Source organism: Sclerotinia sclerotiorum, genomic scaffold (genome assembly GCF_000146945.2).
Source record: "Sclerotinia sclerotiorum 1980 UF-70 scaffold_3 genomic scaffold, whole genome shotgun sequence".
Classification (NCBI taxonomy): Eukaryota; Fungi; Ascomycota; class Leotiomycetes; order Helotiales; family Sclerotiniaceae; genus Sclerotinia; species Sclerotinia sclerotiorum.
In genome coordinates, this window is record NW_001820833.1 from 2,341,798 (window position 1) to 2,366,876 (window position 25,079).

At 42.0% G+C, this 25,079-nt stretch overlaps 9 protein-coding genes across 9 annotated transcripts; 5 read left to right on the forward strand and 4 right to left on the reverse strand.

Annotated features, from left to right (window-relative positions):
* Positions 1-228: 228 nt before the first annotated feature.
* SS1G_03003 (hypothetical protein) lies at positions 229-1,185 on the reverse strand (the record flags this gene model as incomplete). The annotated part of the gene is made up of 1 exon (XM_001596730.1): positions 229-1,185. The coding sequence occupies one exon, from the start codon at positions 1,183-1,185 to the stop codon at positions 229-231; it is 957 nt and encodes a 318-aa protein (XP_001596780.1).
* Positions 1,186-2,021: 836 nt separating this feature from the next.
* SS1G_03004 (hypothetical protein) lies at positions 2,022-5,707 on the forward strand (the record flags this gene model as incomplete). The annotated part of the gene is made up of 4 exons (XM_001596731.1): positions 2,022-2,186; positions 2,236-5,156; positions 5,212-5,479; positions 5,663-5,707. The coding sequence occupies 4 exons, from the start codon at positions 2,022-2,024 to the stop codon at positions 5,705-5,707; spliced, it is 3,399 nt and encodes a 1,132-aa protein (XP_001596781.1).
* A 388-nt stretch (positions 5,708-6,095) lies between these two features.
* On the reverse strand, positions 6,096-7,688 carry SS1G_03005 (hypothetical protein; the record flags this gene model as incomplete). Its single annotated transcript, XM_001596732.1, has 1 exon — positions 6,096-7,688. The coding sequence occupies one exon, from the start codon at positions 7,686-7,688 to the stop codon at positions 6,096-6,098; it is 1,593 nt and encodes a 530-aa protein (XP_001596782.1).
* An 868-nt stretch (positions 7,689-8,556) lies between these two features.
* SS1G_03006 (hypothetical protein) lies at positions 8,557-9,647 on the forward strand (the record flags this gene model as incomplete). Its single annotated transcript, XM_001596733.1, has 3 exons — positions 8,557-8,835; positions 8,956-9,094; positions 9,148-9,647. 3 exons carry the CDS (start codon positions 8,557-8,559, stop codon positions 9,645-9,647), a joined length of 918 nt encoding a protein of 305 aa, XP_001596783.1.
* A 2,818-nt stretch (positions 9,648-12,465) lies between these two features.
* Positions 12,466-13,509, forward strand: SS1G_03007 (hypothetical protein; the record flags this gene model as incomplete). The annotated part of the gene is made up of 1 exon (XM_001596734.1): positions 12,466-13,509. The coding sequence occupies one exon, from the start codon at positions 12,466-12,468 to the stop codon at positions 13,507-13,509; it is 1,044 nt and encodes a 347-aa protein (XP_001596784.1).
* A 1,180-nt stretch (positions 13,510-14,689) lies between these two features.
* Positions 14,690-17,602, reverse strand: SS1G_03008 (hypothetical protein; the record flags this gene model as incomplete). The annotated part of the gene is made up of 3 exons (XM_001596735.1): positions 14,690-17,228; positions 17,303-17,526; positions 17,585-17,602. The coding sequence occupies 3 exons, from the start codon at positions 17,600-17,602 to the stop codon at positions 14,690-14,692; spliced, it is 2,781 nt and encodes a 926-aa protein (XP_001596785.1).
* A 636-nt stretch (positions 17,603-18,238) lies between these two features.
* On the reverse strand, positions 18,239-19,290 carry SS1G_03009 (hypothetical protein; the record flags this gene model as incomplete). Its single annotated transcript, XM_001596736.1, has 3 exons — positions 18,239-18,251; positions 18,457-18,981; positions 19,100-19,290. 3 exons carry the CDS (start codon positions 19,288-19,290, stop codon positions 18,239-18,241), a joined length of 729 nt encoding a protein of 242 aa, XP_001596786.1.
* An 876-nt stretch (positions 19,291-20,166) lies between these two features.
* SS1G_03010 (hypothetical protein) lies at positions 20,167-21,880 on the forward strand (the record flags this gene model as incomplete). The annotated part of the gene is made up of 3 exons (XM_001596737.1): positions 20,167-20,319; positions 20,422-21,588; positions 21,644-21,880. 3 exons carry the CDS (start codon positions 20,167-20,169, stop codon positions 21,878-21,880), a joined length of 1,557 nt encoding a protein of 518 aa, XP_001596787.1.
* A 1,996-nt stretch (positions 21,881-23,876) lies between these two features.
* On the forward strand, positions 23,877-24,744 carry SS1G_03011 (predicted protein; the record flags this gene model as incomplete). The annotated part of the gene is made up of 2 exons (XM_001596738.1): positions 23,877-24,475; positions 24,723-24,744. 2 exons carry the CDS (start codon positions 23,877-23,879, stop codon positions 24,742-24,744), a joined length of 621 nt encoding a protein of 206 aa, XP_001596788.1.
* Positions 24,745-25,079: the final 335 nt, after the last annotated feature.

Genomic DNA, 25,079 nt, shown 5'->3' on the forward strand with positions numbered 1-25,079 from the left:
AGTTAGCTATAGGAGATATTCAATGGTTGATCGAGCGCGTGTCATTTCTCTTGATATGGATTAGCTGTTTTGTGTATTTATATGCGTGGGATATGAATTCGGAACATCATTTCAATGGAGTAAACTCGGTATGTGGGGCATATATTGGAACATTTCATGCCGTGGTTAAAAACTGCTCACACCTTCTCTCGAAGCTGATGTGAATGAAAATGTGAAACTCTCCTAACCTCAAATATAAGGAGCACCAACAAATATACTCAACGGCAAACTACAAGCCACGGCATAATTTGGCATATCGACAATTTCCGCAATCTTCAAATGCGCAGCCACACTGGCTAGCATATATGCTTCTTGTCTGTCCAACCCTTTCTCTCCTACAAGCCAAGCTATCAATCCTCTTAATGCCTTTCTGCTCGCTTCTCTGAGATCACTATCAATCCCCAATGCAGCATATTCTCCTTTATCCACCGTGACAGGTTGAGGAGGAACCATAAAATGTGGACTTTGAATCCATGGTTTACCCTTCTCAACCGTCAGACGTATAGTAGCCTTCATAGGGGTTTCAATAGCCGTCCCACAAACCTCCCCATCTCCTTGTGCCGCATGGCCATCTCCACAACTAAATAAAGCACCTGGAACTTTGACAGGAAGGTAGAGAGTAGATCCTTGAGTAATATATTTGCAATCGATATTCCCACCGGTATCATAAGGAGGAACTGTAGAAAATGCCCCCTCTTCCTCCCGCGCTACTCCCACCACTCCCAAAAATGGTTTGATGGGAATATGTATTCCTTCCTTGAACACGGCATAATCTTCTCCGGTTGAAAGATCCCAGATTTTGAGTGATGCTTCGGGATATTCATCTGCTAGTAGGCCGAATCCGAAGGAACCTGGTAAACAGATTGTCCAGCCATAATCAGCTGGTTTGAGGGTTAGAAATTCAACTTTTAGTACATCGCCTGGGGAAGCTTCTTTGATGTAAACGGGACCAAATGCAGGATCGGCTTTTGCGATATCAAAATTTTCAACAGCGCTGATGTCTGAAGTGTCTGTGATTTGGTTGGAGCCTCCATCGAGAAGATCGAATGATATCTCAGAACCGGAATCAACAGTCAAGATGGGAGTAAGTGATTTGTCCCATTTCATGTGGATGTGGGTTGTGTTTATATGGAGTTTGTGCGCCATGATGGATGGGAGATGAGTTAGTCGAATGTTGATGCTCTAGTTTATTTGAGATAATGCTATGATATGGATATATATTTCTCCCCGCATTGATGGGTGATGGGGTGGGGTAGATGTAAGACGGCATTAGGGAGAGAGCTCGGTATTGTAACCATCTCTGACTACCTACCTGGGTACTCCAGTGTAGAGGTTGGTTCACGAAGGTTATATAGTGGCAATGACTTCGTTTTGATTCATGTATGAATAGAGAATAGGATAGGACGAACATTGCAACATGTATTCATGTGTTGCCTTTTGCTGTCTTTATGTGTGACATTCATCTGCAAAATCAAGACTTAGCTCGTAAATCTTAAGTTGGTAGTGGTTTCTCAAGGCAATGGTTGAAATAAAGCTCAAATTTAAATGCGACGGACCAGCTTATTGTTGAGTCTTTATTGGACATTGAAGAGTGTTAACAGGCTCAGATATGTCGATTTTGGTACGAGATTCATTTCGTCCACGCATGTCTTTCTATAGTGTTGGCGTCGGACGCGACCCCACTAAACTTTTTTGTTTAAAATGCCGCATGGCTGTCTCCAAAACATGAAGCTCCCCAATTGGATCTTGATACCTACCTTGGTCAATAATACTACCAATAATGAGTATTGATGACAAGAAATACCGTACCTGTTTCGGACGGACAGCTTAATATCTTCTCATGTTAAATGACTAATCAAAAGGAATAAGTACCAGTCTGCACTTCGAAAAGTTAACATTTACTCCAATCCTCAACCACGACAACAAGGACAAGCTGGCACTCACCCGAAAGCAGTTTTCGCATCTTCAACCAGAGGCTCATAATGGACGCAGCAGATGATGATAAAGATGTTCGACTCCAAAGAGAGTCAGGAGAGCTCTTGGAAGATTTCGAAAAATCACTACACCCATTCCTTCACAACGTTACTAATAAGGGTCAACTACGAAGGAGAGTCCGCACAAGAGAAACAGATAGATTGGCAGCATTGGTATTGATATTCCCTCTAATACTATATCATATGCTAAGTTTGTCCGTAGCTAGATAATTTCCAAGAACTTCCTCAACTCCTCGATCCACACCTTCAGAAACTTATACCCATACTAGCTAATGCTTTCATTGCCTCCATATCGAAACCACCTTCGAAGACCCCTCCCGCTCATACTCAATTGTTGATGCCTCTATCAAAAGCTATTTGTCGATTACTTTATACATTCTGTAAAGTTAGAGGAGAGAAAGTTATCGTTCAATTCCTAAATACCGATGTCAAACTTATTGATTTATTACTTTCTGCTATCGAAAAAGGAACATGGATAAATATTGATGCATGCGAAAACCCAGTAGAAGAAGTATGGGGTTGGGAAGAACGATACATAACTTTGCTTTGGCTCTCGCAGTCACTCATGGCACCTTTCGCTCTCAATTCCTTGTCATCCACCCCCCCACCTCGTGATGCCAAGCTATATCTGGCTCATTTTAAATTACCAGCCAATACTCCTGGTGTAGTATTGCGGTCTATCGCATTGGCCGTAAAATATCTCTCCTCATCTGGCAAGGAGAAAGATGCTGCAAAGATCCTACTAGTGAGAGTTGTTCTGCTCAAGGACATGCAAGATCTTGGGGTCCTGAATTCTTCAATAACGTGGGCAACATCTGTTCTAAAGTCTGTTAACGAGAATCGAAATATTCACTATATCAATGGTGTTTTGTCCTTTTTTGCTGGGATTCTCAAGTCGTCTACGGGCACCGCTTATATGGACTCTGGTTTGGAACCAGTATTCTATGCTGTTTCTAATTTTGTGGAATCATCGGATCGTTTCTCCAAAGAAGTTCAGAGCTCGGCTGTTGCGCGGAAGTTCATTATCAAGATTTTTCGCGGCATTGCTTTGCTCAATTTGCGACCATCTTTCACAACTATTGATGACATTTTGAGTGACTGTGTTGATTTCATGTTACAATCGCTATTGGATCCATCAACGCCAGTTAGATTGGCTGCAAGTAAAGCGTTAAGCGTCGTTATTCTAAAAGTACAACCTGAACACGCCTATGAATTTGTGCTTGCGATTTTCGAAATGTTAGAAGCGTTTCCAACTACTGATGTTTTGAATTGGCATGGCCAAATTTTAACACTCTCACATTTGCTATATCGTCACGCGGCACCTCCTGAATTGCTTGATAAAGTGATTGTTTTTCTACTCAAAGCTTTATCATTTGAGGGAAAGTCTTCATCTGGTAGCTCTATTGGAACCAATGTGCGAGATGCTGCATGCTTTGGAATATGGGCATTAGCTCGACGTTACCCAACTGCGGAATTACAAGATATTGACATCAAATCCGAAGGTTTTAGTCATTCGATGAATACAAGCTCTACTATACAAACTCTAGCAACACATCTCGTTGTCTCCGCATGCTTGGATCCTGCCGGCAATATACGTCGAGGAGCTTCTGCAGCACTTCAAGAACTGATAGGCCGCCATCCAAATACTATCATTGAAGCCCTGGAGTTGGTACAAATTGTTGACTATCATGCTGTAGCTCTTCGATCTAGAGCGATACTGGAAGTGGCAGTTTCAGCTTCTTCACTGGCTTATAAAACCGACAGCGGAGAATCTTGGCACCACTATGGAGAGGCACTCCTTGAAGCATTACGAGGTTGGCGTGGGGTTGGTGATGCAGATCTTGTTACAAGGCGAAATTGTGCTGAAGCCTTCCGTCTTATAAATTTTCCGGAAAAGAATGGCAAAACTCCTAACACATACAAAGATTCTTACGACACTATATGTTCTCTCGATCAACAACTCAATGATCTTACAGTTCGTCAGACTAACGAACGGCATGGATTACTTCTCTTTATAGCGGCAGCGATTCTTGAATGTCCAAAATTTCACGAGAGGGAAGATTATGCTGTTTCTTTTCAAGTGTATTCGGATAGAATTCTCAATATGCTCACTTCTTACATTTCAAACATAACGTCGGTATCATCTCCACAAAGCTGGCGACGCCCTGATTTAATGGCGGAAGCTGTGGCATGTGTGATCTTTCATTGTTTCCGTATATTTGGGATAATGGTCATGTTTAAAATGCCGGGTGCGCCTTCTGTCTCCAGCGATATATCAAAATGGTTAGACGACTCAAAAACCAGAAAAGTCCTCATGTTTGAGTATGAGGAACCTTATGCAGAGCATATGATTAGTACCTCGGGCCATCAAACGGTGGCTGAAGTGTTGGCTCATACCATGGATGAGTTTGATTCTTCCGATACTCAACACGATTCAAGTGTCCAAAATGAGTTGAAGCATCACGACATCGAAAAAGCAAGAGGAAATATTCTGAACTTCCCATTACTTGTCAGAAGCTTCATCGGGCACTTTATTGACACTGGTTCTGAAGAATTGGTTACTCTTTTAACGGCTTGTCATCGCAGGTCGTTCTTTTGGTATTCTGCTGGGCATCGAAATAGTTTAATCGATCGTATGTTGCTGTCAATGCAAAAGACTCAGCTGACATTCTCCATGCTTTTGATATCATACTCATTGTCCCAAAATAACTCGAATGATCAAATGAACAAAATTTCCGTTGCATTACATGAGAGCTGGAAGTCAACTATCGGCAAACGTATTTACGATATCAAGACACGACTGGCTTTGCTTCCATATATTTCAAAAGAAAGCAAAGCGCTAAACTCTTCTATTATTGGGTTCTGGGATATAGTTTCACATGGTCTTGATGACTATCATACAGATCCAGCACAAGGTGATATTGGATCGCGAGTAAGACTAGAGGCTATCAAAGGAGCTGCGGCAATCTTTCTATCTACAGATTTAAGAAGTGATTCAGCTAATATGAAAATATTTTCTACCATGTTTGGTAAGCTGTTGAGACTTAGCACGGAGAAGTTGGATAAAGTTCGAACAGAGGCGAAGAAAGCCCTTCTCGTCATTCTGCCGAGTCTTGTCTCTAGGTTAGTTCGGTATTTCGCTAATTTCTTCCTCACTTCTAACATTGTGGTAATTTAGATCCGACACTTTGTCCTTTGAGCAAAGTTCAATTTCTTCTTATGAACATTTTCGATTTATGCTAGATTTACAAACGGGAGATCGTCTGACCAGAAATACAACGACTAAGGAATTTCAATGGCTTCCTTCGTGGACGGATAAATTATTGGAAGGATATGTAACTTCTGCCCATGGAGGAACAGAAGATTTACGTCGCGTTAGCACCGCAGCTTTGATTGCTTTTTGCGATGAGAAAGCTGAAAATAGAGAATTTATTGGTGCGGCTCTGGTTAGAAATCTAGAAACACATCATCGCAAGAATGAAAAAGTGATAGTAGGTACATTGGAGATTATCGCGCTATTGCTGGATATGGGACTACTGTTTAAAAATTACACGGCTGAGTTAGTATATTCATTATCCGCCATCCCGGATATCTTATTTATCCTGCTAACTAATATTCAACAAATATAGACAATACCAAACCCTCTGCGAACAAATCGCAAAAGAAACCAATAGTTCCAGAATCGATAAATGTAAAGCGGCTATTAAATGTTTTGGACGTTTAGCGCTCGTATATCCAGAAACTATCAATGATTTTTTGCTGAGCATGCTTGTTCATAAGTTTCCCGGGATAAGAGATGCGGTTGTGGATGAATTGTGGGATTTGGGTTTTGTGTCGGTCAAGAGGATTGATTTTAAGGATGTTAAGCGAGAGGGTGATTTGAGGAGTCTTATTACGAGGTAAGGGGGGCCTTTGGGATATGGTGAAATTAGCGGTAATCGTTTGCGAGGTTGGTGTGGTGTATGTACTTGGTTTTAGAAGGGGGAATTATGAGGATCTTTTTTTCTATTTTGATTTGAGCGAGGGAAAAGGCTTTGGATATGATATATATCCAGCACCTCATCAATTCCACCAAAAACTCACGCTAAAACTCGTACTTAATCCCCTAACGTAATGCCACCATCCAACGGGTATATACAACACCTCTCCCTCCTCTAACACACAATCCCAATGTCTCGCCTCTTTCACCATCGGAAATTTCCTCCTCTCATTTTCCTGTTCCGTCTCGCTACCATCCCAGCCGGCTAATACTCCGATATCAACCGCACTCGTATTACTCATATCTACCCCTCCCTCTTCCACACCTCTCGCATACAGTCTCGGAGTTTCCCGCGGCGGATAAAGACGTAGGTATTTCCTGCCTACCACTTGCGCGAGGATATTATGATACGGATCGGTATGGAGGGGACTTATGGTTCCGGGAGGACCAAACCAGGCGTTTAGGAGGGGTTCGTCTAGTTCACGGGTTTGAGCGTATTTTTCTTTTAGCGAGGGGGAACAGGATGGATGAGGAGGAGGTGGGCTCGTGTAGCAGTAATCTGGGATGCGGATGTCGTTTCGGAGGGTGGGGATTTGGGAGAAGAGGTTATGTTGGGCTAGGTAGCCGGTGGTTTTGCGGGGGGTTGGGGAGTCTGATACAGGGAGGAGAAGGTATTCTTGCATGAATGATTTGAAGGGGAGGATTTTTTGTCCCCAGTCGGTGTCGACGTAGCTTCGGCCTGTTTCGATGGGGATTAGGCGTCGGCCGCCTATGGTTTGGGATAGTAGGTATGTGGGACTGGACCAGGGTCTTTGGGTGCGCGCGGGCCAGGATTCGATGCTTGAGGTTATGATGAGGGGTTCTGCTCCTAGGCTTGGATCTTGGGGTTGATGCATGTGATTTGAGAAGTTGTTTATGGTTTCGTCGGCGTTGGGGTCGAGATCATCGGAGCTTACTTGCGAGATGGGGTTTGAAAGTTGAGGTGCTTCGAGGGAAGATAATGGAAAATGATCTTGATATGTAAATGTGACATCTGAGAATGAATCACTAGAAGATATTTTCCGACGTTTCGTAGCTGGTTGAGTGGGAGTATCTTCATCCACTATCTCCTCATGAATCTTCTGTAAAAGATCCATAGCACACTCAATCGCCAATCGTAACGACACAGAAGCAGGAGCCCCCACCATGATTAAAGCCATATCCATCGTCTCAACCATCTGATCCATAGCCCGATCATGCGAACCATCCCATTCCGAAACCTGATACTCTTTCTCACGCAGCTCCAAAGGTGAGAATCCCCCCACAACAAGACCTGAAAATTTTAATATACTCGCTTCGAGATATAGTGCTCTCCAGCATGCTGGAACATCTTTATAGGGAAATGCGTAGATTTTTTCTTTGGCTAGTGAGAGTATATCGTCGAGTCTTTGGAGTGTGAGGGGTTTATTGCCCGTGTGTTTACGGATGATGGTACTGAGATGAGATAGTAGGGTTATGATGGAAGAACCGCATTGTGAGAGGAGTTGGGGTGTGTTATCTGATGCTTTTGATGTTGATGCTGATGTGGATTTTGTGCTTGGGCTGTAACTAGAGAGGCCTGGGAATGTGGTTCGGGTTGGTGAGCAGAAGGTTTCGAGACATATGTTGATTAGATTTTGTTGGTTGGAAACTTCCATGTCGTTTGTTTTATATTATATTATATAGCAAAACTTTTCTTAAATCAGGAGATAGGTTTGGAGCTTGGGGTAGCTGTCGCCGTGTTCTAGGTACGTCAAAAGTCACACGAAAACGCATGTTCACGTGATGTACGTGTTACAGTGATTAAGTAATCACGGAAAATATTCCGTTTACTTACCTCGGAGGCTGTACGTATCAGAAATGAGCCTCGATGTTCTGCAAGCAGCTTTCAAAGATCATCAAGAGTAACCACTTCTATTCGGATATACCTCGAATTCATGCATCTCCTTATATGATTCGCCACTAATAGTCGGCTTTCACAAAGAGCCGATTAGTTTCTAGTTGCGGGAAATGTTTGTTTATCCTCGGAAAATGAATTGTCCCTTGGCCGACTTCGGTATAAAATCTTGTCAAAATCCAAATTCACTCTTTATAATTGACGGGACATTTCGTTTTCCGGGGACAATCGTTGGTGGGAGCCGATTATTAATCTATACCTACTATGAGGTAATATTCACCCCTCCTCTACTCCATATTGCATTGGCCCTTTTCACTCCACAAATACCCCTCATTTATGGAAACAGAGATCTTCAAAATGCATGCAAACGTCCAGCCAACCAAGTCGTGTCAATTAATACTACCGGATCTCTGGCATGATTGTCATAGGCTGTTATGGAGATTCTAGTAGATAGGGCGTGGCGTGTAGTTGTATGAATTTCTTACGTCTTGCTTCCAGTCTCCTGACTTGTCTCCATTACAATTGCCACGTCTATCTATTGCGTTGTCTCTCACTTCATAACATCTCATATCTTGTCCTCTCTCATATTCATATCCGTCAATCCCTCACAATCCCGAACCGCAACCAAAATGCCTTCCCCTTCAGCAACTAATACAAACGACATTGTGAACACAGGAGCCGCTGTTCCCATAACCCCTCATTCTGAAGCCTCAGCCACAACACACGAACCAGGTCTCTCAAAAGAACAGGCAAAAGCTCGCTCCGGCGGCTTAAGATTCACATTGCGAACACCGTTTGAAGATAAATATGCAGAGAGGGAATATCAGAAGGGGAGATTAGTGTTGGCGTTTAGGATTTTTGCAAAATTGGGGTATGATGAGGGAGTTGCGGGACATATTACTTTGAGGGTGAGTGCTGCTTTTTCGAGGGTGGGGTATTGGGGAATAAATTGATGGGTTTGTTGTAGGATTTAGATGGGGATAAAGATAGGGTCAGAGATATTGAGTAGAGAATACTAATGAGCATAGGATCCTGTTGATCCAACTAGTTTTTGGGTTAATCCATTTGGAGTAGCATGGCCACTTCTTCGAGCTTCGGATTTAATCCTCGTTAATAAAGATGGGGAAGTAGTAGAAGGTGGTCCATGTCGATTACTCAACACAGCTGGTACATTGTCCCCTCCCTCACTACCTTTCGCCTACACATACTAACACCCCCAGCCTACATGATCCACCACGCAGTCCACACAGCCCGCCCAGAAATAAACGCAGTAGCGCATTCCCACTCTCTCTACGGACGAGCCTTCTGTGCCCTCGGTCGTCCCCTCGACACCATTACACAAGATTCCTGCGCCTTTCACAACGACCTAGCACTCTACTCCTCATTCCGGGGCATCGTTCTCGCCTCCGAAGAAGGCCACGCTATAGCTTCCGCCCTGGGCTCCAAAAAAGCCGCACTCCTTCAAAATCATGGTTTACTTACCTGTGGAGAATCAATCGAGAGTGCCGTATTTTGGTTCACCAGTTTGGAGAAATGCTGTCATGCGCAATTATTGGCTGATGCGGCGGCGGGGGGAAGAGGTGGGGAAACTATTAAGATCGAGGATGAGGATGCGGCGTTTACTTTTAAGGCGATTGGGACGGAGCGCGCGGGGTATTTTAGTGCGAAACCTGCTTTTGATATGATGGAGCATGAGAGCGGGACGGATTATAAGTGGTGATTTGCATGAAGGTGGAGGTGGGGATGGGGATGGAGGGTGTTGTGTGTACATGGTTCTTTGATTTTTTTGTTTATTTTTTGAAAGGAGGGAAAATGTTACTTTGCAATTTGATTCATTTTTCAGTTCATTTATATTATCTTTGTTATTCTCCTATCTCTCCTTTAAGATCTGGAATCTTCGAAGCTGCCACTCATTAACATGCCCTGCACCACCCTCTACATCATATAACCTCTTGCCCTCTCTCAACCACCACAAATTCTTATCCCTTTTTACTTCCCTCTGTAAATATCTCGACTCCATGATTCGCATTCGTATAATTAGAACATGTAAAGTATCTGTATCTATATCTATATAAACCACCCCCTATTTCTTTTTTTTTTTTTAGCGAAAATCACAAGCTTGAATATTATATTATGGGATAATTGGTATATTAGTGAATTAACAGATACGGATGAGAGCTTTGGAAGAGTTGGAATAGGAATTGGAATTCGGGTGGAAAAGACTGTCAGAGATTTAAGATCTAGGATATAAGATTCGTGCTTGGGTTTGTGGGGGATGCGGCTGTTAATAGAGATTGTTAGTGGGGAGGGGGTCTGAGTGGGAGGGCTCTGCTTGGGAGGAAGGGAAATGATAGGCGTGGAGGAAGAGGGTTGATGTTAGGGATGGGAAAGAAGGGAGTTAGAGAGCGAGCATGAAAAGAAGCAGGATGGGAAATAGAGGATGATAATCTGAAAGTGAGAGAGAGAGGAAAATGAAGAAAAGGAAGAACAAGAATAACGAACCACCAAGTTCACTATCACTCCTAGATAATTTATTGGTTGGGATTATTAGTTCTCTGCGCTAGTACTTCTGCTCGTAGTGTAAGGGTTCAAACTTCTCTCTGTTTCTTGGATATGATAAGTTTAGTTTGAAGATGTGAATTGCTAGGTAGACGTTGGTTTTAAATCTTTTTAGGATAGATAGTTGATGGAAGCGTTAGATTGGCTGGAGGGTGTCTAAAGTTGGTTGTTTATGAGGTTGGAAGTGGGTGTTGCAAAGGAGGTGATGGATTGTGGTATTAGAGGAGATGGGCAGTGTTTTGGAGGAGGAGAACGGAAAGAAGTATATTACGATGGTGAGGTTAGGGAGAGAAAGAAGAAGCTGGGTGGAGTGGGGAGGCTGGTCCTTTGGTGGGGATATCGGAGGGAAGTAGACTGGTGGAGGGGTTTAGTTGTTCATGGTGTTCATGGTCGGGCTTTGGAGGAATGAAGAGGCATCTCGGAGAATCAAAACAGGGAACTTGTTTATGGAGAAAGATGAAAAAAGAGACGATACAAGACTATTTGATGTAAGGAACTTATTTCGTTCACAAATTTGGTGTCTCCATGTGAGGCTTTGGGGATGAACCCGCAGGTTAAGTCTTGTAAGGATTCTAAAATTGTTCTCTCTTTTATGGAGTGCGCAGTACCAGTCCAGATGACTGTGAGCATTAGCATTGGCTACTGCTCCATATGAGAGGAAGATCTTAGAGCCGTTGGTTTGGGGTATATCATGAGGTAATCGGACAATCAAGCCCTTTAACTTCAGACGTTATCTCTCCATCCATATCCCATAGACAAGAATGACATCCAGAAAGCTTTGAGAAATTAGAATTTCTACATTACCATAACAGATTCCCATCTCATCGCCAAAAAGAAACACTTCCACCTATTGTTTAATCACTTCCGCCAACCACCATCAATCCTTTCGATCCCGCGACCTTAGTTACCTAACAAACTACCTCCATCTGTATCCCCTCCGAACTCAGCGATCTTTTCATCTTCTGAATGTCAACGCTCTTCAAATTAATCAAATAAATACTGATACTAAAATCACCATTCGAAGAACTTATATTTATATTGTGCCCCCAACCTTCCGCCTTCGAATTCCCCTCTTCTCAACTTCAAGAACAACACGACATTGAGAATCTCAGATGATCTTGATGGAAGAAGAAAATTTAGCAGGGGTAATGGATCGAATCACAACACATGCCTAAGTTACAGGTTCTTGTTTGACTTTTATCTAGATCTCCACTTGAAGATTAATAAATAGCTGGTCAAGTCTTCTGTGTTGCAACCATATCACTTCAATCAACTTTGATCGCCTTAATTTATAAGCTGCGACTGAATGTGTAATTAGATTCCATGTCGGTGATATGAGGCGCATTAAACGTAACGAAGAAGCTATGACAATCAAAATGTCGCCCGTGAGAACTGGTGGAGTACATAATTCCAGGGTTTTCTTCATACGATAAAACTAAGAAACCCCAGGTTTCTCAAACTCGTATTATGACCACAAACGAACTTCCCCTCCACATTTACTCGAGTACCTCTGTGTACCGGTAAGATCTTACTTCCTCAGATATAAAATCATTGAACCATTAATATCCATCACCATACAATTATCATATGATTGATCATCCGCAATAAACCAGTAACATCAACCGGATAATTAGAAGAAACGCGTGGCAGGTCCCTCAAAATCAGAGCTAAAATAGTAACCGTTATCAAGGTCTCCAAGAATGGGGAAAGGGGTCGATGATCTCATTGTGGGTTTGACAGGACCCTGATTATTGACATCTTTTATTTTTTATATTTCACTTCTACCGGTACTCGAGTACTCTAGTATTTATTAAAAAGTAACTTCATGATCAATTAATGATATCTATTTCAATATCATCTACTACAAAATCTACGAATATGCGAATGAAATACCAATTAATTATTATGATACCATAACAACAACAACATACTCCACATCCATCCAACTTACTCCGATCATTCCCACTCCCACCAAAATCATGTCTAATCTCGAATCCTCCCAGCAAACCTCCAGCTCAATCAAACTCACTCAACGAGAAGATCGATCAAGTCTAAGCAGTATATCCCAAAAAGCCATCAAAACCTTCTCCAAAACGATCCTCAAAACGCATCCTCCACTCCCCTCGGGATCCCCCCAATTAACCCCCCACCACTCCACCAAAAAACATTGTCAAATAACCGAACATCAAATCGCTGATACATACATCTACACCTTTTCCTCACTCTCTCCACCCAGCTCACCCTCAGCCTCACCTTCATCCCGGATCATCCTCGACAAATTATACTATTTCGCCGGCGGCGGATTCCGAAGCGGTGCACTGAAGGAACACTGGACACTCTGCGCAGAGCTCTGCAGGAAATTACCAGAATATCAGATAAATCTCGTTAGTTATCCTCTCGCGCCCAATTCACCCGCTACGCATTCACTTCCGCATCTAAGGAGATTTTATGATGCGGTTGCTGCACAGGCACAAGATGATGGGTGTAGGATTTCTTTGATGGGGGATTCGTCTGGTGGGAATATTGCTTTGGTGTTGGGGATTTATGGCGCGAATCAATATTTAGAGGGTGGATGTGGAGAGGAGGAAATTTGTCCGTTGAGAAATATCATGGTCATGTCACCTCCTACCGATCTTCGAAATACGCATCCGGGAATCGACGAAATTGATACTCATGATCCGATTTTGAGTCGAACGGTCATTACCGAGGTTGCGGAAAGATGGGGTCATGAATTAGCGGTTGATGATCCTACGGTTTCTCCTCTCCTAGCTGATTTAAGTGTGTTTAAAAAAGCGAATGTACAGGTAGATGGTGTGGTGGGTTTATATGATTGTTTGGCGCCGGATTCGGTAGAGTTTAGAAAGAAATTGGAGAGTGAGGGCGTGAAGGGTGAATGGTTAGAGTGGGATAAACAGATGCATTGTTTTCCTTTGACGTTTTCGTATCGGATACCCGAGGGTGTGTTTGGGAAGGATTGGATTGTTGAGGTTTTGAGGCGTAATGTGGAGGATTCTTTAGAGTAATGTAGATTTATGATTTGGTCGTTTATATGATCTTGTATGATTCATATACAGGTTTGTATTTATTCCACTGCATGGATAAGTGATGTATAGTTTGAGGCAAGCATCTCTCATTTACATGGTATCAGGATTCACATTACTCCCAAACCAAACGCCAAACCTCACACCACCCCCCATTCACCACTTCACCACTTCACCACATCACCACTTCACCACATCACCACTTCACCACTTCACCACTTCACCACTTCACCACATCACCACATCACCACATCACCACTTAAATACAGCACCACTTAAACACAGCACAAAAATCTCTCTCCAAAGCTACACATATTTAATCTAGGATCTAAATATTCAGGTATCTATAATCTGTAGGATTTTTTTTCTCGAGGGAGGGGATATTAGGGATATGTATGTAGGTAGGTAGGCATTTGATTGTTTGATTGGATTTATATATATATACATATACTCGTGTACCATGGCAATTTTGTTTATGTTTATATATATATACCGCTGTGACCAAAAGGGTGTTTATAGACCAGCAATTGTATTTAACTTAGAATCTACAGGTGAAGAGCACCTGTAGATGGGGATAGCTACTCTATATATACACAAATGAATGGCCTAGCCGCAATGGCTAGGCAAAAAGAAGTCGTATTTATTCCTCCAATGATCTTACTTTACCGATAACCATTGATACCTAGTACTTGTCCGGATCTGATCCTCAGGTCACCTAAATCGCATACTAATCTCGAGTAATCGTATCATGTGTGGACATGGTTAATGTACCTGAGGTTTCTTATATAATAAAGGTGGGAGGAAAGCAGGGATTTCCGTCACAACCGCAGTGAAGTATAATAAATATATTAAATATATAATGAGCAGGATATATTATTATTAAATATATATTATATAAACCAGCAAATCAGCAAGCCAGCAGAGCACAGTTTATGATTCACTAGCTCGCTTAAGATTGACTGACTGGATGAGGAGAATCTAGATTTTTCTTTCCATACCTATCAAGAATCTCATATTGATCACGAGTACAAGGAGGAAGATACAATTTCAAATGTATATTTGATTTAATAATGAATCCCAGCTTGAAAGTTACACAAGCCATTAAAAACGCTAATAATCCATATCAATCTATCCATGTATCTATCAATTTCCTTTCTCAAATTTAAGCAACACCACCTTGTTGTCCCTCAATTCCACCCATACCATCAAGTTGTTCTTCTGATCCACCAGTTTCCTCACCCTTTTCAATCTTTATCGCTTTAACGTCCATTCCTCTATCAGCCACTTGCTCTACGCCTGCAACCAAAGTATCGTAAGGTCCCTCTCGAATTTGCACATCGCCATCTTTTTGATCTTCTTCCTTTACAACACTAGCGCCAGTACCTTCTAATCCACCATCTACATCAACTTTGATCTCTTCATCCTCAACTTTGAATCCAGGAGCAACCTCTGACTTGATTTCTCCTTCCTTCTTGAGTTCCGCCTCTCTTTGAGCCCCGATAGAATTATTAACCAATGGAGTGGTATCATTGAAAATTCTCAATAACATTGCACTTCTATCCTCCTTTGCCAACATCAAGTTAAGTGAATGCAGACTTCTCCACAAAGGAAGGACCATTTTCTCGGTAAAAGCATCTTCACCTTCACCAGGTTCAATTCTTAAAACACAACATCCCATTCCAATATCCCTGACTCTCTCGCCAATCTCTCCGAGTTCTTTCCATGAGTCACCTGAAACTTTAGGGAACATCTCGATTAAGAGAGTGCGAAGTGTTTCCTTCTTGGACAAATTGACGATTCTTCCCTCTCCAACATAACCTTGAAGAATTGGCATACCTTCCGATTGAATACGCCATCTGCAAACGCCCTCACCCTGTACATCTTGTTTCATGAACATCTTCACACCACCATGAATGAATTTAATTCCCTTGCCATCATTCTCGGTCAAGATATCTCTAATCAACGCAGTGGTGTAGTAAATTGTTTTGGCGGGTTCGCCAGTGGCATTTCTTACCAAGAATCTATCTCTTGGAAATCTTTCACTCAATTTGTAAAATGATTCAATTTCCTGAACCTGGGGGTGATCACCAGGAATATATTTGAATGCCTCTTCATATGCTTGATTTTGACCATATTTGTTGGGAATCTTTTGTGGTTTTGAATCGGATCGTTGATCACCCGGGCGAGTTGTGAGATTTAATTCTGCACCCGGTGGCGGTGGGTAATGCTCTGTGCGACCTTCTATCTTTATTTTTTTGTTCTCAGTAGCACCTTCAACTTCAGGGTCTTCGATTTCCGAAGCAGGACGCTTAGAACCCACGGTATGGGTTGCATCAGATCCGTACTGCTCCTGATTTTGACGTGCTACAGGTGTGACTTCTTCGAGAGTGGTTGAGGTAGGGTGAGTAAGTTCATCTGCTGCCTCAATTTTCGGTACGACACTTTCGCCATCCTTTGGAGTGGGAGCAGACTCGATCTCATCAACAATCGCTGTGATAGGAGGTTTTGGTGCGATCTTCTTATTTTCCGATTCTGGCTTTGCTTTGAATTCTGATTGTTTCTCCAAAATTGTAATGAAGAAACCACCAGTATCCTGCAAATGGGCATAAACACGCATGCATTGATCCAAAGGAACACTTGACATAGCTTCATCGGTTGGTGGAAACATTCCCTCAACCAATCTACCAGTCCAATCATCCTGACCATTCTCTGCAATGTACTTTTGCAACTCAGCCCAAGAATTCCAAACACGACCTTTCTTGTCCATGACAGTCCAAGTCTTTAAACCTGGTCTTCTCTTGAGTAAAGGCAATTGATCATCGCTAGATACCAATTTCACCTTTTCAGGGCCACCACACCTTTCAATAGCAGAAGCAACAACCGCTTCGTTCTCGATAGGATTCATACTGCAAGTAGAGTAGACAACACGTCCGCCCACCTTGAGCATCTGAAGAGCTCTGACCAAAATTCGAACTTGAGTGATATAAAGTCCAAGTGCATTACCTGGATTCCAATCCTTCCACAAATTAACATTCTTTCTAGTTGTACCATCTCCAGAACAAGGTACATCAGCCAAAATTCGATCAAATTTAAGGTATCGATTGGTTGCCGGATTTTCTGGTGTAGGTGGAAGCTTGATCGATGGATACATAGTAGCATCATGATTAGTGACAATGAGATTTGGAGATGAAAGTCGTTTAAGTTGATGAATCAACATATGACTTCTTTTGTAGTCAGCGTCATTGGCGATCAATAAACCTGTAGCTCTTCCATCATCACTTGGATCGAGTTCTAATTCCGCGTTTGCGCTTCCGTCTCCTTTTAAAACTGCCTGAACCCTGGTTTCCTCTCCATGATGCACCATTTCCAACAATTGAGCCGCCTTACTTCCTGGCGCAGCACACATATCCAATACTGTCATTCCAGGTCTCAAATCCATAACCAAAGGTGGAATCATACTGACAATTTCTTGTCTGCTAATATTTCCTACACTCGTTTCGGAAACCAAGAATTTTTGGAACTTGGCAAAGGGAGGAGATTTTCGGATCACAGTTTTTGAAGTCTTCATTGACCATGCAAGTTCATCGGGATACCATGGAACTGGCGTTGGAGGTTCAACTGGTCTACCATCGAATTGCTTAATGGCCGAAATTTCAGGAATGTATCGTTCTTTCAATTGCTTCTGGACTGCCAGTGCATGACTATAATTGTTAGAAAGCAAAAGACAGAGATGCGAATCATATGAGATCAGAACGTAGACAATTGAGCGACATACCCTTTTGACCCCGCAAACCGAAAACTATTCGGTAATTCTCTCTTCAACGCTCCCCAAAACTCCTCCTTCTCTCCCTCCTCCAAGTTCAAAAGTCCATTATAATATCTTTCAAACCTTTCATTAGATTTTGGAACATTCTCAAAGCTACATCGATTATCAACTCCATGATCCCTCGATCTTCCCCCGCTTCTGCCACCTCGTCCTCCTCTGCCGCCACGACCTCCCTGTTAATTGTTAGATACTTTTGATAATTCAATTGAAAGGAAGGAAGGAAAAGCTTACCTTTCCACGTTGACCCATTTTCAATTAATTGGGTTGTATATTGAATGGATTGAGAAAAAAATTTGGTTTGCGCAAAAGCAAGCTGTGTCTGTCGCAATGATAAAAATTAAATGTGAGAGGTGCTCATGGAACAAAGATAGTCCGAGGATAACTGAGACTAAGATGAACCAATTACATACTGACTCTTGAGATTTATATCTACCCTTATTCTTTCGAGTCAAAATAAATAAAATCAACTAATGAGTCTATAAACTATATAATATTAATAAATCCATTATTATAATCTTAATCCCTTATTTTGTTTATTTTCATAAATATATTATTTTATTACATATAATTAAATATTTTTTAACAAAAATTAATAATACAATATTTGATTCATTTTGCACTAAAGGAGGTGAGGGTGAACACTATTTAATGTAGAGCTTGGTGAATTCTGTTAAGTACTTGCTGGGATTGATGGTGGATGGTATTTAAAGGGTTGAAATTCAGGGTAACTTGGGCTTTATACAATTTCATCTTCCCAATGAGTTTCCGAAAGGATGAACTAGTGGATAGCTCATGATATGCCCTTGAACTCGAGGATGAGAAAAAGGAAGTTTGCATGAGTATGTCAAAAGAGAAGGCGAAATTTCCAATCTGTAGAAATAGATCTTATTGAAAAGCTCTGAAACTATCAGAAATATACCGAACAGGGAATTTGATATCAAATTCCATGTCTGATAAATAATACCTACTGCAAGCCGAAATAGACTATTTTCTCCCTCCGCTTTCTTACAGCCCTTTACGCCATCCCCAAATATGCAATTTTCCCAATGAACTCCCTAGTTATTAACACCAAATCATCTATCCTCCTACCCAACTAAACGCACAACCTGTAACTGGCATAACGACCAGCAGTTTCGGACTTTCTAATAATCTTAACCACTTGCCCTCTTCTCAATCCCAAATATTTCGCGACTGGATCTGCAGCTTGAATACGTGGAAGTTGAGTATCCTTCAATCTATATCTTGACAACAACTTGGCTCTCTCTTCCTTACTCAACAACACATGTTTGGGAACCAATTCATGATGCGTGATATTGACCAATAAATCTTGTTCGACGAAGGTTTCGATTCTGGTATCAGATGCGACGGCTGGGATAATCTTTTGAGCGGGACCTGATGGCGGAACAGGTGCGATGAGAATTCCGGCAGAGAAGTTATGTTGAGAAAGATGCTGAGCGAATGTACGCATTTGTTTAATTCCGATTGATACATCAGTTACCATGAGAAACTCAACCCAGATGGTACCGATTTCCGAGGTAGTTGGGTTTGGGTTCTGGGGAGTGGGTGCGTTTGCGTATTTGGCAATCATAGCTTCACTAGGGGTTGCAGAGAAATTCATTTGGCGACGACTGAAGAAATACATTGTTAGTTCATGAACCCAAGAGGAAGATCCGATACCAAGCGGAATTAGAGAATGTAGTATGTGTTGAACGAGGTTACAAGGTTGAAAGAGAGAAGGGCGCATACTCAACACTTCCATCGTTGCTGGTAAACTTGGCTTTGAATGTGTCGAAGCTCATGTTGACTTCTTCTTCAGCGAGAAGATAACCACGATCTTGGACCATTTCGTGTACAGTTCTGTAGCATCTCCATAACTTTGCGGCCTCTCTGTCAATACCATCTCGTTGCTTTTGCGCGCGATCCTCATCGTCGGCCATTTTGAAGATTTAGGTAGTAGGTATGAGGAAGTCTAGAATTGGTCGGGAGAAAATAATTGCGCACTGAAGAAGAATGATATCCTACTGGAAGTCCCTTGAATGTGTTAAGGAGTAGTATGTGAGAAGGCGGTTGATGACTGTCTTGTTGATAGAAATTAGATGCAGCGATCTAAATAGAAGGGCCCTTTGTAAATATTTTGACGCTAGTGGCTCAGAAAAAAGTTCAAAGTTGAATGGATGTATGGGGAAGTCACATGATATTGAGAGTTGGTGGATGATAAACTCCGACTGTCCGAGCACTGTACTGACTGAGACTAGACTGGGTTTGGATGTATTTCTTGTTAGATTGATTCATTAATGGTCACCGTATAGCATGACACCTAACGATTAGGTACTAGGTAACTCCTAGACACGCTGTAGAGTCTCTAATTCATCAATCTTCGACTTCAATCTCCTATCCGGCCTCTTCTAGAGCCTATCGAAACTCTATGCAGCCCCAACAGAGCCTGTAGCTCCAAGGTCACCGTATAATTCCAACGGTTTTTATGCTCGTCTGAAGTACCGCTTGTACTCTACTCGAGTCAATTATCCTTGGTACCCCATCTAGAACAGCCTAACACAGCCAATAGAGAAGCTAAAAAAAATGTTAACCTGTCATCGCACAACTAATAGATTCATTTCCTATATAATTATTTCTCAGTATCCTCGACCACCTCCTTCCAAAGTACTAATACGGTACTGTGTCCTTATACTTAAGTGACATATCCCCTTTTCTTTTGGTCCTTGAATTAATTGAACATTCATCTTGTTCAATAAATCTCCCAAGGAAACAAGAAAAAGCTTTTAATAGCTTGTTCATAATCCCAACCAAAAAAAATGGCAGATATTGCAAAACCAACCTCTGCGACCAAAGCAGAGGATGGAGCTAAAAAAGAGGTTCAATCGAGACCAGTCAAGCCAGATGAAGCAGTTTTCAAAGCAAAATTAGCCCAGGCTGAGAAAGATCACAAGCAAAGTGTGGAAAAAGCTGTGAGTAGAATCTACATAATCATTCCCATGGGATCATGTCATATCTGTACATCGGCATGCTGCATTGTCCAGATGACCAGTTACTAATATCATTTAATGCAGGCTGCCGCAAAAGCAAAGTTGGATGTTGCGCAACCAAACAAGAATAAGGATTCCCCAGCTGCGAAGCATAGAAGTAATTTGATCAGCCAGTTGAAGGAGATTAAGGAACAACAAGGTGCTGGAAAAGCCGGTCGTCTACAAGTCTTTGACCAAATCAAGAAGCTTGATGAGCAAATTAAGGCCAAGGTTAATGAGCAAAAGGTTGCCAAGGGAAAGGTTGGATTCAAGAATGTAGATGAGCTAGACCGGGAGATCGACAGATTACAGAAGCAAGTTGATGCTGCTACTATGAAAATTGTTGATGAGCGCAAGACACTTACCGAAATCTCCAACCTTCGTAAGCAACGCAAGGGATTCGCTGGATTTGACGATACCGAGAAGTCAATTGAGGCCTTGAAAGCCAAGAGAAAGACTCTCCAGGATTCGCTTGATGACCCAGAAAGCAAGGCATTATCCGAAAAATACTCGAAGCTTCAAGGTGAATTGGATGTTTTGAAGGCTGAGCAAGACGATGCTTTCAAGAACTTTGGAGCTCTCAAGGCCGAGAAGGATAGACTCCAAGCCGAGCAACAGGAAAAATGGAATGCCCTTAAACAAATCAAGGATGAGCATTACCAGGCTGTCAGAGCAGCTAACAGTTATGATTTCAACCAACGTCAAAAGGCTCGTGAGAGACAAAAGGCTGAGTATGAGAAGCAACAAAATGAGCGCAAGAAGGAACGTGCCCAAAAGATGCTCGAGGAGGCTAGTGACCCTGCCTACCTTGACGAAATCAGGAATGCCGAATCTGTTCTCCGATACCTTGACCCAACCTTCACCACAACCAAGGCACCATTACAAGCTCCTTCTGGACTTGAGGCTGCTGCTGGACGTACCGTTGATGATTCCGGACTCAAGGGAACCAGAGTCTTGAAGAAGGAAGACCGTGAGGAAGATTTCATGAAGGGAACTGGAGGCAAGAAGGGAAAGAAGGGCAATAAGAGAAATGCTGCAGCTGCTTCTACCCCAGCTTCAGCGAAATACAGTTGCCCCCCAGCTGTTATGGAAGATCTCGCCAAGATGGGAATTGACCCACCATTCAGCGCAGCTGATGTCCCAGCTGTTACCGAAAAGGTCAAGGCCAAGTTGGCTCACTGGAAGGAGGACCAAGCTGCTCAAACCAAGCGTGTAAGTTCTTGAAGAGTTTTCTACAACCTTTTACAGTAAGCTAACACCAAAATAGAACATCGAGAAAGCTCAAAAGGAAGTCGAGAGACTTGACGCTGAAGAATCAGGAACTGCCACACCAGCCTCAGAAATTCCAGCCACCAATGGACATGGCCATGGCGAAACTAAGGCTACCGCTGGTGCTGACGAGGGTGGATCCGTCGCAAACGAAGTCGAGTTAATCAAAGAGGGTGAAAAGGATGCAGCAGCTGATTTGAGTGGTGCCGCCAAAGAGGATGCAGAGGAATCTTAGATTAGATTACCTTTATTATTTCCACATACTTTTGCATTTTAAAGCATGTGATGGCGAGTGGTGAGGCAATGGAGGGGCAGTTGGAGTAAGGACATACTGTGGTCTGATCTAAGGATTATGACCTAATGGATGGATGGACGGAAAAATGAATGAATGGATGAGGATAAATGAGTTGATAGATGAATAGATGTTTGTTATCAATAAAACAAACTCGATTCATTAAATTATTATATTTAAATCTCTATTTTATTTTTTTAAAGTCTTTAAATCTAGATTTATTCAAGTTTTTCTTATTTAATAAATATCAATATTATTATAAATATTTGAAATAATTTATATATTTGTTGAAATTAAGGTCATTATGGGCCTAGAATTGAGGTCATATGACCATTATGGTGCACGGACCATAATTGGGAATATCTTCAATTCTACCATTACTGTAACTTAGATCCTTAGTTTAACCTACATCTAATAATACTACTACTTCCAAACAACTCAGTTTGAACAATATTAAATAATAATAAGATTATATATAAAAGATATATAATGTCACACTCAAGAATACTGAGTAAAGTATCTTGTATTAGAAAATTTTAAGCTAAGGAGAAAAGAAGAAGGAAAACAAGAGTAGAGAGTTTTCCTGTGATTAAATACAAACGGGGCATGCCACGTGACCCGGAGGTGTGAGGCGTCACATGTGACGGAAATCCCTGCTTTCCTCCCACCCTTATTATATAAGAAACCTCAGGTACATTAACCATGTCCACACATGATACGATTACTCGAGATTAGTATGCGATTTAGGTGACCTGAGGATCAGATCCGGACAAGTACTAGGTATCAATGGTTATCGGTAAAGTAAGATCATTGGAGGAATAAATACGACTTCTTTTTGCCTAGTCATTGCGGCTAGGCCATTCATTTGTGTATATATAGAGTAGCTATCCCTATCTACAGGTGCTCTTCACCTGTAGATTCTAAGTTAAATACAATTGCTGGTCTATAAACACTCTTTTGGTCACATCACATATAAGATATATAAAAGATATGTTAAAAGGAATAGAAGTTACCGGTACTAATCACGTGTCGTGATTAGTAATACGGTTACCTAAACAGGCTAGATTAGACGAACCATAAGCAGGCATATTGGTCCCCTCCGAGGATACCAAGAGGAGATTAATATGCCTACAGACGTAGTAATATAGTCAATATAGAGGCCTCTTCCACCCAATCTTTTAATAAGATATATAAAAGATATATAAAAGATATATAAAAGATATATAAAAGATATATAAAAGAAATAAAAAAGATCTTTAATTCTTTTTTAAAGATTTATAAATATAATAAAATAAAATAAAATATAATTATATCAAAAGATTAGGTGGAAGAGGCCTCTATATTGATTATATTACTACGCGTGTAGGCATATTAATCTCCTCTTGGTATCCTCTGAGGGGACCAATATGCCTGCTTATGGTTCGTCTAATCTAGCCTGTTTAGGTAACCGTATTACTAATCACGACACGTGATTAGTACCGGTAACTTCTATTCCTTTTAACAAATTATATAATAACAAGATTATAATATCAAGATTATAAAATTATAAAATAGGACATTTTTTTATAAGATTGGATGAAAGATTGTGATGCCTCACACCTCCGGGTCACGTGGCATGCCCCGTTTGTATTTAATCATAGGAAAACTCTCTACTCTTGTTTTCCTTCTTCTTTTCTCCTTAGCTTAGTATTTTCTAATACAAGATACTTTACCCAGTATTCTTGAGTGTGACATAATACTAAGCTCATCTTACACTCTTTCCCGTACGCTGGGAAGTAAAAATAATTGCGTATAGACTACGAACCTACGAACCTACGAACCTACGAACCTACGAACCTACGAATCTACGAGCCCTGAAATTTACGTATCGATTAAATCGTAATTGATTATCACACTCGAATCCTGGACCGAAAGAAACAGACATAGAATTGATCTCGAAATGACAACTCAGAAATCCCCAACCCCTCACGAAGAACAGGAGGGGGAACACAACATTGTTCCCGATCTCCCTGAATCCGTCAGTCAAGGCAAAAGAAGAGAACGCAGACTCCTGAGTGCACTTGATGCAGTCGATCAGGGCCTCTTGCCAGATATGGCTGCAGAAGCCTATAATTTCTTGTTTGGAAGCGTTGCTGAAAACTTTGAACGATATCTCCCGGCGGACTTGCTATCCATTAGCAACGAGATAGCAAGGTGGTCCGACGAGGTATACATAGACCAACAACGTTATCAAAAGGAGATAGCCTCGATCAAAAGACAACGCGATCGTTTAGCTGCTCAGAACATAGAGATATCGCAGAGCCTTCTAGGAGCAGAACAGAACGAGGCTGAGTACGAAAATCGGATCACCAGCCTCGAGGCAGAGATCGTTGACCTTCGTAAAGCCCAGTCAACGGTGTCGCCCCAACCCGCCTTCAAGATCCCAGACCCTGAGTTCTTTGAGAGCTCCTCCACCGGCATTTCTTGGGAACAATGGAAAGATAAAATGATGAACAAGATTCGCGCTTCTGGAAACTCCGACCCCGTCGCACAATTGGCGTATGTACACAGTCGCCTGAAGGGACCTCCTGCTGAGCAGGTACGAGCTCGTTACCGTACTGATGCTTTGAACCCTTACACTAGCGTCGAAGAAGTCTTTGCTACTTTGGAAGATATCTACGGGGACCCCAACAAGAAACAGGACGCCCGACGCAAGTATAATGCTTTATACCAAAGAGATCGGCCGTTCCCTGAGTTCTATGCCGAGTTCCAATTGTATGCGTCAACTGCTGAAATCACCGACCAGGACCAATTACTGGAAGATCTGACCTACAAGTTGAGCAACGAACTCAACGATAAGATGATCACCTCCCATGCAACTACTTTGACTGAATATGTAAAGGACTGCCAAAAATTCGATTATCTTTTGCAGCAGCTAAAGCCTGCCAAATCGTATATGGGAACCCGCAAAGGCATTTACAGAGGGACCACTATCCCTTCCCCCTCTTCCACCCCCAAAATACAGATGAAGTTCGAAAACTCGGCTGTGCTCCCCGTCAACAAAACCCCTGTTAAGAATCGCCCGGTCTATGACGATCCTGCTCGGCAAGCGCTTAGTCGTGCTGGTGCCTGCTTCCGCTGCCATCTGCCAGGACATTTAGTC